This window comes from Populus trichocarpa, chromosome 3, assembly GCF_000002775.5.
Source record: "Populus trichocarpa isolate Nisqually-1 chromosome 3, P.trichocarpa_v4.1, whole genome shotgun sequence".
Taxonomy (NCBI): Eukaryota; Viridiplantae; Streptophyta; class Magnoliopsida; order Malpighiales; family Salicaceae; genus Populus; species Populus trichocarpa.
The window spans coordinates 12,137,218-12,149,295 of NC_037287.2; the positions used below are offsets into that span (position 1 = coordinate 12,137,218).

Sequence of the window (12,078 nt, forward strand, 5' to 3'; positions counted from 1 at the left end):
CTAGTTTGTGCGTACTTCAACTAATTTCACGGATTCTAAAATTAACGATCATGTAAACCTCCAATAGCCATCATATTAATAACCACATAACTTGAACATGAGATAAAAAAAAAATACAAATCCTCTAATTCCAAACTCGAACCTATTGTTTGTAGGGACGATGGATTGCAACTGAGATGAGAATCGCACATCATGCATTTAGAGGAAGAATTCCCTGCTCTCTTAATGACAGATGCCACAATCACTTGGTGTCTCCTTCCGAATTCAAAAATCTTGAAAATACTCCTTTTACATGACGACGTTGCATGTTTTATAAGCATGCAAGTAAAAATTTATATTCAAAATAGTACTTCGTTAAAATAAAATATATTGAATCATATATCAACTAAACTTAATATAAATCATCTCAACAAATAACTCAACTTCAATATCAAATAAAATCAAATGTGCTATTATTAAAATAAATTGATCTAATTATTAAAATATTAAAGTTTAGAAATCAACTATAAAATTATGAAACAACCGACATATTATAATTAAATACTAAATTCCAACTATAATAAGCTACCAACTCATTATTTTTTTGTCAAATCCTTAATTTTACTATTACTTCAAATTAATTTATCAAAAATATATAAAATCACTCTCAATATCTTCCTATTAATCTAAGACTTCATTAGTATAACACTCACTCCTTAAAATGATTAAAAATCAAGTATCATAAAAATATTAAGTTCTAAACATTTATTAAGGGGTGTTTTGGAAGACTTTTGCTTTTGTGTTTTCTATGCTTTGTAAAAGTGTTTTTGGCTTGAAAAAATATCAGATATATTTTTTTTTTGTACTTTCTAATGGTTTTAATATAATATGCTGATGTTAAAAATAAATTATGTTTTTATTTTGATGTATTTTCAAATGAGAAACCTTTTTGAAAAATATCATACACCATAATCTTAAATATACACTTAATAATCCTAATATGCATGCAAAAACTCAATTAAAAGTTAAGGATAGAAAACACACATTAAATTGATATAATAAAACAAAATTTATAGCTTTGTATCAAATTTTTTTGTTGATGTAGGTTTTGATATTCTTAATAAAATAGAGCGCGAGTTATTATAAAATTTTATTTTTTTTATTTTCTAAATTATGATGTAATGACTAATATACTTACTATTACTTATAATACCCTTAATTAATAATAAAAAAACCTAATCTATTATTATTATTATTATTATTATTGGGTTGTTCCACTTGGATCCCCTGTAAGAAGGTGCTGGTGGTCACCACAGTTAATGGACTCATAAGCCTATAGTAATCCACATCAAGATCGAAACAAAACACTTGGCACATAAAAAGGCTGGTTTCACTATTAAGGAAAATAATAAACCGTGTGGATATTTCAGTTGGTTGTAATTTTATAAGGTTTTTTTTTTTTTTTGTAATGTTGTTTAGTTATTGAGGTATTTTTGGTTTTGTGTACATAAAAGAAGGTTGTTGACGCGTGCTTGTCAGTTGTTCTGCTGCTTTCAGACAACATATGTGGTTGACAAAAGTGGTTGAAATCAACCTCTCGTCACATTGTTTGATGCGTCTCGGTGTCATCTTCCTCCCTAGATGGCGCGTGTATGATAGTGAAGTCTGCTTTGGCGTCAATTGACATTTTTTCCCTTTCTTTTCCTTCTCATTCTTTCTTGGATTGCGTGTTGGTCATGTAAAAAATTATATCAGCCTTTCAATTTCTTTTTTTCTTTTGATTAAGTTATTTTTCTCTTAATTGCAATTGTTTTATTTACATTGATTGTTTCTAATTGGATTTTATTTTCGATTCATCCCTGATTATTTTGTTTTGATAGTTTTTTTTTTCAAATTTAGTCTTTATTATTTTAATTGCTATTTGTTTTTCAATTATTTTCTTGATATATTTGTCCTTCTTCGATTCAATTCTTGAGCATTTCTTCTCATTTAATTTTTATGTCAAATCCAGTGCCAATTATTTTAATTATTATTTTTTTAATCATCTTCTTAATTGATTTTTTTTTTCAATTCCTTCCCTTAACATTTAATTTGAGTTGGTTTTTATGTTGAATTTAGTCCTAATTCTTTTAATTTCTATATTTATTTTGTTTTGCATGTTTTTTTTATTTACTTTTCCCCCTTCAATTTCATCCATCGGTAATTTTTTAGTTAAGAATCTTGCTTCTTTGTTTTTTTTAGGCTTGCCTTTAATAGGGTCACTTTAGTCTTAAGACCCGGGTCATATATTTAAAAGATTAACCTGGGTCGACCTCGATCTTTTTTAAAGTATTTTTTTTAAAAAAAATTCTGGTATTTTTTTTTCACTTTACTATTTATGGGGTCATCTCAATTTCATATTCTAAGTCACGTGTTTGATTTGTTCACCCGGGTTGCTTGGTGGGTTCACTCGAGACTTTTTTTTATCTTTTTTTTATATGTCCCCATCATATCGGAAAATGTCAATTCCTTATATTTTTCTGATGTGTTCGGCCTTTCATAATTATTTTTTATGGCATGGGTTTATTCAGTCATTTTTGTTTGTATTTATCGTTTAATCCATGAGTTTTTTATGGTGGATTTATCTTTTATTTATTTAAATAAAAATATTTATTAAAAATAATTGGGTAAATATCTCATCTTTATAGTTTCTTTCTTGGTTATTGTTAACAATTTTTTTTTTTACATAAATGGTTATCAATTTATTTAGCTAGATGATTACATAGGCTTTTCAAATGATATTTTTTTATTTTTCATGTAAAAAACATATTAGAGCAACCTGATACCTGGTACTTTTTAAAAAAAAAACATTTATCACATGCATGCCAAATTCATGATTTTAATGTTTTTTTAGTTTTTTTTCTTTACCCTTCTTTTTTGAAAAAAAAATATTTTTATTATTTACACTTGGCCCATTTATATCATTTTTTTTGTTCATTTTTTTATTCTTTTGTGATTTTTTTAATGTTTTTTTCTTTACACTTTTTGTTTGTGGAAATTTATTCTACACAGACTAAGAAAATGGTATTTAGTTGTAGCAATTGCAACATTGTTTTATTTTTTCGGCTACATCAAAAATTAACCTGAGATCTTACATATTTTTATTAATGTATATGCTCTTTATTATATTTTATTATATGTAAGCATTGACTTTGTGATTCATGGTTATATTTTTTACTTGATGGAAAAAAACACATTAATTATTTTGCATTGAAAAAAAAAATATTCGACTTATAGCTAGACAAGTTGAATGGATGCGATAACTCTTTGTTTTTGCATTTATTGATACAAATAATTTTCATGTGCCTTTTGATTTATATTTAAAAATGAAAAATAAATAAATTTGAAAAGCTTGCATTTTTTTCTAAAAAAATTTACCTCGTGCACAACGAAGCACAGGTCAGATAACTAGTTGTACCATTTGTAAGTAAAGAGACATTTGGGTGGATAGAGAAAGAGGGTGAGGTGGTAATTCACCTGTCTATCTTAAACTTTTTTAAACAAGACTAAAGTTTTTTATGGTGATTTTTTCAATTTGAATAATTATATATAAGTTTAATATGAAGAAAATTAAAATTAAAAATGAATATTTTATAAGAATACAAATTATATATATATTGTCATTGGTTTTTATAGGGTTTTCAATGAATTAGTTATTATTTTTATATTTTCACGCAGCACATGAAATTTACTATATTATTTTTAATTATTTTTTGAAAATTTCTTTTAAAGTCATGAAAAGTTTTTTTATTAAAAAAAATGCTATTATTAAAAAACAAGTTTTATCAAAATAAATACGAGAAAGGGAGTTTCATCTCAAGAAATATTTTTTTATCCTGAATAGAGAAATATGTTTTCTCCTTTAGAATTTAGATCCTTCAAATATTTGCAAATATTTATTTTAATTATTATAAAATTAAATAAAAAACTAGTTTTTTATATAATGATTAGGATAATAATTATGGCTCTGAAAACAAGTGAGTCACGAGTCAATCCCAATTCGAGAATGAAGATAAATGTTAATATAACTATTGAAACACGTGATCGCAGCTCGCCGACAAAGTAGCTAGTTTATCTCTAATAGAGTCTATTTGTTTTACAGGAAAAATAGTTTTGTAAAAAATGTCTTAAGAAAAATGTTTTTATCCTGCTAGGGTATTTAAAGCCGGGTCTGGTGGACGAATGCACGCTCCAATTCGTGCATTCTCCTGTCGTTTGTAGTTTGTACTCTTCTACCATTTTGGTAGCTGCAGTCACGAGCTGGGCTCCACCAAATAAAACAGCCTGTTAAACATGCACGAGAACATGTCGTCAGGCTCCCACTCGTGACTGTAGAGCGGTAGAGCCCAATCAACGGGAATCACTTTAGAGAAGAACCCTTATCTGTTCTGTTCCTCGTGATAATGACGCCAATAATAAATATATAAAATCACTATCAATCAAGCTATTTATTTAGTGGATAAACACAACAATCTCCTCTATCAAATTATAAAAACCAACCATGAAGCAGATGATTCAATAGTAAAAGCTTGAGATTAAAAAGTTTGTTTTTTCTGTGGTTTTAGATTCGAGCTTTGTAGTTGCTAATATGATGGTCACCGGAGGTTTACATGGTCGTTAACTTCAGGGCCTGTGGGATTAGTCGAGATGCGCGTAAGCTGGCCCGGACACCGATGTTAATAATAAAAAAAATTATAAAAACCGCCTAAATGCTTATTAATATTTTGAAAATAATTAAATTAAATAAATTAAAAATAAGAAAGGATATTGATTGAAAATTGAACTAAAAAAACAAAACTATTAAAAAAAACTAGACATTGCTAAACCATGTTTGTAACCTATTTTTATAATAATTAAAATAAAATTCATAACAATTTTAATTATTTATATCTTAAAAAACACTGTAAAAACATTTACAAACTCATTTATGATCTCAAATAACAAAAATAAAATACAAAAAGCAAAAACCAATTAGAATCCAAAAACTTTACCGAGGTTATATCTATTATTTCAAGTAATAGAAATGACAAATAAGACTTTGGTAAAGCTCTTCTCATCAAATAGAAATAATTAACACCAAAAATCTATCTTTCCATGTCTAGAAATTGATATCAATCAAGATTTTTTTTTCTATTAGCGGAATTCGACAACTGTTTATCTCATTTCTTAAACTAGAGATCTAAAAATAAAAAAGTAAGGCATTGAATCAAAATTACATTTGTGAGAACATGAGAGACCAAACATCTATCACTTTTACAGCAGGAGAACAAAAATTATTGTGAGATAGATTTTTGTATATCAAATAAATAAAAAACTTGTCTTCATAAATAAATAAAATAAATTATTTTATCTTTTATAAAATCAAGATTTGAAATATAATTATATACAAAATTACAATGTAAAAAAACAGAATCTATTTACGTAATCAAACAATTTTTTCCTTGTAACTGAAAAAAAAAAATATCACAATACAATACGGTATCTTAAAGGTTACACATGTTGATCAATTCCATCTGTAATCTGCAAACCCGGTACGTGTTCTATCGTATCATAGAGATACCCTTAACTGGGACCCATATTTCATCGCCTTGGGGTCCCAGAAGAAGCGAAAAGCGATGCCGTTCATCACCTACATCTACCCCTTCTTTTCATGATACATTATTATGTTGACACCTGTCATCAAAAGGCAGCCCGCGATCAGAATCGCCATCATGCGCCATCATCAATGTCGGACTATTCATCCATTTCCTCACCGAACGGGATGTCTAAAAAGAGAGGAGCTTTTCCGGGAAAAACAGAAAAATAACGTGGCACGACAGCTCTCATTTTTTTTTACGAGGGTACAATGATTGCAATGAAGTCGACATATTTACATAGCCTTGGATACGACAAAAGCGGTCTTCACCCTTTCAATATCCACATTTAATTTCCACCCTTCTCTCAAATAACATGGGCTCCTGTGATTTTCGAACGAATAAAACCCTACCCTCATGCATAATAAAAAAGCGTTTTTCAAAAAATTCAATTTTTTTATTACTAAAATTTAATATGTTTTAAATCGTTTTGATGTGTTGATGTCAAAAATAATTTTTAAAAAATAAAAAAACATTATTGACATGCATTTCAGCACGAAAAAATTATTTAAAAAGCAACCGCAATTACACTGTCAAATACTCTCTAAACCTCAACGATGTAATTGTCTTTCAAAGATAATTAAAAACACATTTGAATTTTTATTTTATTTTTTTATTTATTTCAAACTTTTTAATATGCTCAATTCAAAAATATTTTTTATATAATATAAACAATATTATTTGATGCATTTTCAAATATGCCAAGCACTTTCTAAACTTCCGGAGTAAGTTATCTTTTTAAAAAAAACATTATTATATCAAATTCATTTTAAAAAAGGTTACCTAACTATTCAAAGGAAAAGGTTTATGCATGTATCAAGTTGGCAACTTGTCCTTAACATGAAGATTCCCTTGCATGATTTGCTATTAATTAATATATGAGATTCCACTTTTAGATCCAACCAGACGCAACTCGCAGTAACACCAACATGGAAAATTTAGAGCGGTGAGAGCTGATAGGAAGGGAGCTGCCAGCCATGGATGGATCATGAAACTACCATGAAATTGGGGGTTAGGTTATCAAAACAGTTTATTTAACAAGAATTAAGAAAAAGTCATGGGGACCGCGAGTATCCGATACTATCACTCACTACCCTACTTTCCAGCTGGCTTCCCTAAAATCCCAAGGCTAGTATTTACTGCTATAACGGTCCTCTTCTCCAGCTGGACTCCAGCCACACACCCTTTAAGCGCACTCTAACCTATTTCATCCCGACAAAACTAACGTGCGCCTTTCCCAACGCATCATAACAATCGCAATTATGCCACCCCTCCCCGTATCTTCATGTTTTCTATATTTCTCTGTAAAAAAATCTCTCGCTGTTTTGCGAGCCTCCATGAAAACAATCAAACAAGCGCCACGGATAGAGGCTCTCTCGCCGGATGTAGATAAAATATCATTGTGAAAAAAAATACAGGGAGATGGAATTAAATGCACACGTGCGAAAATATTCAAAAAGAAAAAAAGATATACAACGCACGTGCAAGAAGACGTCGCACGCGCATGCCACGCTGAGAGACAGAGAGGGCCAGGAGCCTGGAAGAGGCGGACAGCAGAGATGGTGAGAAAGAAAGATGCAGAAAATGCGGCTTAAAAATGGGCGAATTTTCGGTGGGAGCGAACTTTAAGGGGCGCGCGCTTGTCGGCAGCAATCTCTTGCAAGTTCCTGAAACTTCGAACCGCCAGGACATCGCCTCTTCTGACCGCGCTGAGTCCACTGACGTCACCGACACTCTCAATCGCTTCTTCTACGATTACAACCCAGAAAATAAAAATAAAATACAAAGAACAAAAAATGAAGAGAATAAATTAATTCAAACTGCATTATACCTATATGGTTGGAGACTCGCTTGAATCCATTAAACTGCGCCAAATCTGCGACAAACAGGCCAGGAGAAAAAAGGTAAATAATTAAGAAAGATCAATAAGAGAGCTACTGATTTTGATTTATTAGTACCTGCTTGAGAAGGATTATGAGAGACGAGGAAGAGGACAAGGAAACAAAAGAGGGTGAGGAAAGGAATAAGGTGGATGAGTTTCTCCGGGGCTGGAGCCGGGGATGAAAGTATTGATGATAATGAAGAGGTTGAAGAGGATGAGAATCGGCGTGGTTTTATTGATTTATGATCCAAGTCGTCAGCGTCTGGTGTGAGTGAACTAGAAGGTAGGTCTTTGAATAGTAGTTTATTATCGCTCGACGATAGAGTGTCGGCTCCTCCATTGGTGTGGAGCTTGGTTACTGGTGAGCCTAGAGATTGTCTTTGCATTGCCCAGAGAGAGAGAGAGAGAGAGAGAGAGAGGTTGCTTTAGTTTGATTGATTGTTTAGAGAGGGGCAACAGTTACGCTCTGAGTTTTTTAATAGGAGAGGTGGTATTTACTTGTCCGTTAATCCTCGATGCTAAAAATATTTTCCCTTTCTTTAATGCATTTAAAAAGTGAAGATAGAGACATGGATAGAGTTTTTTTGTTTTTTTTTGTTTTTGTTTTTTCCTAGGTCAAGGGTGGGTGTCGAATTGTCAATTGAATGTATGGGCTCAGCGTTCCTTCTTTTCCAGGAAAGAAAAAGGAAAATGATATTTACCTAATGTATTTAGTAAAATAGTTCTAGAAAATAGAAAATAAAGTCAAGCGGTTAAAAAAAAAAAGGCAATGGCACATGCCCTGTAGATGCCTGACTTAAATATATTTACATATTTGATTCCTCGAATTAGTTCCAGAAATCTTCAGTTTAAGTAACCAGTCTAAATCAGGGCTTCTAGAAAGTATGAGTGGTTTGCTAGTTAGAATCATTCATAACTCATATGAGGTGTAATTAACATTAACTTAACAAAATTATGAAAAAAAAAAGAGAGAGGATTTGTTATGTTCATCTAGTGTTCATATGAACCATGAAGTACCTTTATATTTAGAGTTTTTATTTTAGCTTAAAATTTTATTTTATCTATTTTATAGTTTTTATATTATTAAAAAGAAAAAAAACCTGTTGAAAAACAATAAAATTGTTGTTTTACCACTATTCAGCCACAAAAATTAAAGATTTTTTTGTCAGTAAATTTCTCTTCTTAATAAAAGTTTAACGAAAATGATTTTTTTTCTTTAACCATGATAGGAAAATTAGATTGAATTCGATTTTGATTTTGATTTTGATTTTCTTTTTAAAATGATTCTAGGATTATTGGGTGGTTTATACAGGGTTTCATGATGTTTTTTACATGTTTTATGTTTTTGATGTGTTTTTAATATATTATTAAATACAGTTAGGTCTGTGATCTAAGTTGAGAACTTAACGGGTCTGATAGGTTAACTATAACGATTCTAGATTAATTAAGAAAGTTGTGATCTTGGTATTTTAAAAAAAACACAATTACTTGTTATATATTAAATTTTGAGTTTCTAAAATTTTACTTGTAAATAAATAATACATTATATAGATTTGTTTTTTACATTTCAAAACAAAGTTTTCGAAACAATTACCTAATACTTACTATAAAATTTGACTTTGTGTAAAAAGAAAAAAGAGTGGAAAAGATTATCAATTCCTTTAAATTTAAAGTCCTGCTTGGGAACGTGTTTCTCAAAGTTTGATTTTTTTTTTTTATTTAAAATAATTTTATATATTTTTAAATCGTTTTGATATATTATATTAAAAATAATTTTTAAAAATAAAAAAATACATATTTTTAAATAAAAATACTTTAAACCATCATCCTATTCCAATATCCAACACACCCTGTATAATCGTTGAATCTTAAATACAACAAGCCTTTGTCATCGTGTCCATGTGCTGGTCACTCACGGGCGAGTGAGTTAATGAGTGAGAGATGTATTGCAAGACAAGTTTCTATTTTGGAGCTTCTCGGAGGAGTTGAAAAAAAGAATCTATACCTTGAGCTCGTTGTCGCCTCCAGACAAATTTCATTTTGAATTGACAAAATCCAAATGTATATTATATATATATATATATATATATATATATATATATATATATATATATAATAAAATCCTATTAAAACTGCATATAAGGCTAGACCTGGGTCGAAAGTTTAAAAGCCCAAATAATTGGGGTTTTAGGGCTTGAATGGATCTGTACTAAAACTGGCCCACCCTCGTTCGTGAACATTCTGATTTGTAATATACAAAATTTGAAAGGAAACAATGCACTCATGCAAACTCATCAGGTATACACATAAACATACCAATAAGGCTTCCTTCTTGTGAGCTTGAAAACATGGTGTAAGCTGTATTTTAAAAAAAAATTATTTTTTTATTTAAAATAAAAAAATTATATTTTCAAGTTGTTTTGATGTGATGATGTCAAAAATAATTTTAAAAAAATAAAAAAAATTTATTTTAATGTATTTTTAAATGAAAAGCATTTTCAACCGTCATCGATATCACAATCCTAAACAAGGCCTTCATCTAAGCTTGCGCTTCTATGGGATAGAACAAAAGTTTATCTAAACATGGCTAAATAATCAATATATATATATGCACAAAAATATAAATAAAAGAGTTGTTAGCGTTGAAAAAGTTCTAACATAAAAAGTTGAGAGAAAATTATAGATAAAAACATTTGATTTTAAAATGGATCATAAACCCGGTTGTGTTTAATAATTTTTTTTAATCAAATTTTTATCTAATCAAACAATAATTAAAATGAACATAGAAAAGTGATTAAACAAAATAAATATGTAAGAATGTGAAACAAAAGCCCACTGATATTTATAAAAAAAATGCTTCAAAGTCCCTCTAATTTTCATTTTTTTGCCCAAAATGAACTTTTGAATCGACACACAAAACTTCCATATTAAAAGAACCGAAATAGATATTTTTTAAATAAAATCCAGAGGCAAAGAATTCAAGAAACACGTTTACAAAACAGTGTCTGGGAAATGAAAATAAAGCCTTTTGCCTAAGCCTCTCTAATTTCATTTTTTGTGCTAACGACGACATTTTTTTTAAAATCGAACATCAACCCATTGACATGATGCTTTTTTAACACCGTAAGAAGTCCACACTAACCATATTAAAAAAAAATATCAATATCAATATCAATCCCAATCGCAAATCACTTCGATATTAAATTAAAAAAAAAAATTATGAAGCTGTTTTGACAATGTGACAAGTCCAAACTAACCTATTCAAAGTATAATATTAACTTTGATTTCAAAGAATTTTAATATGAAAGGATTCAATTGCAAAAAGAATAACATAATAAAAAAACAAAAAGGACCAAACCCAATTTTGTCCAAAAGACCAAGGAGAAAAATGAATAAAAGCGCTTACAAAGCAGTGTAAGAAAGAAAAAGGTAGATTTTCCCTTCAATATGAATTCAAGTCCCTCAATTTGTAATCTTTTGCAAAAAAAAAAAAAATCAATTTTCTTTTTTGTAAAAAAAATATTAAGAAAATAAAATTAAAACTCGAGTTATTGATCTAATTGGTAATTTAAATAATATAAATAAAAAAACACAACAACAATAAAAAGAACTGGCCAAAAAATAATAAAAAAAAAGATTAAAAGAACCCGACCTAGACCCATATGGAATATTAAAAAATCCAATACTGAAGGGAGAAACTGAAGAAAAAAATCATAACAAAAAAGAATCCCAATTAAATCAGGTTGATTCGCTAATCTCATGATCACAGACATAGTATTGGGATAACTTTATAAAAAAAAAAAGCATGAAAAAATGTTTGAAGACCAATTCCTGGTAAATCAAACGAGAACATGATAGCTCTATATAAAATGAAATGAAAAGGAAAAGGTTGAAGCTCACTCTATAGCAAATAAAATGTTATATGACAAAAATCAAGAAAAAATATAGATAGAAAAAATATAGGAAAAACTTTATCCAAGCTCATCGGAGTTAAGATGCAAAATCTTTGACTGAATCATGATACCATCATGAAACTTAATTATCAAACAATGCAGTGTTAAAGGACAAATGTTTTTTTTTTTTTAAAGCAACATAAAAAATACGAATCAACTCGAGTTAACCTTTTAACCCTACGACCATGAGCACAACATTGGGATAACCCAATGAAAAGAAAATGGAAAAAAGGTATAAAGAACGATTATAATAAATCAAATGTTGAATGATGAAATTGAAATTGAAATAAATCAATTTAAAAAACACACAAGAAAAAAATTCAACCTGCGTTAAGTTTTGAAATTAGTGACCCCGATTATGAACCCGAGACTAACCCCATTGAAGGCAAATTATAAAAGAACACAAAACTCTAAAAAAAGATAAAAACATACGAAAACATGAGTTTAAAAAAGGGAAAAAATAAGCAAACCCAAACCCGATTTATTCTCCAGAACTTGCACCCGTGAAATCCTAGACTCGGGTTCAATCAATAGGCTTAACTCATAATCAATTTAACTTTGAAGAATGAAATCATGAAAAAAAAAAATCAAT

At 29.2% G+C, this 12,078-nt stretch overlaps 1 protein-coding gene across 1 annotated transcript; it reads right to left on the reverse strand.

Moving 5' to 3' along the window:
* Positions 1-6,991: 6,991 nt before the first annotated feature.
* Positions 6,992-8,030, reverse strand: LOC7456088 (uncharacterized). Its single transcript, XM_024596863.2, has 3 exons — positions 7,610-8,030; positions 7,483-7,527; positions 6,992-7,400 (listed from the first exon to the last, which is right to left on the reverse strand). Exons 1-3 carry the CDS (start codon positions 7,917-7,919, stop codon positions 7,243-7,245), a joined length of 513 nt encoding a protein of 170 aa, XP_024452631.1. The 5' UTR covers positions 7,920-8,030; the 3' UTR covers positions 6,992-7,242.
* Positions 8,031-12,078: the final 4,048 nt, after the last annotated feature.

Coding starts and splice junctions, on each gene's coding strand:
- LOC7456088 (XM_024596863.2), bottom strand. CDS start 7,919: ATGCAAAGACAATCTCTAGGCTCACCAGTAACCAAGCTCCACACCAAT. Junction 7,528..7,609: donor TCATAATCCTTCTCAAGCAG/GTACTAATAAAT, acceptor TGTTTGTCGCAG/ATTTGGCGCAGTTTAATGGA. Junction 7,401..7,482: donor GCGAGTCTCCAACCATATAG/GTATAATGCAGT, acceptor TTGTAATCGTAG/AAGAAGCGATTGAGAGTGTC.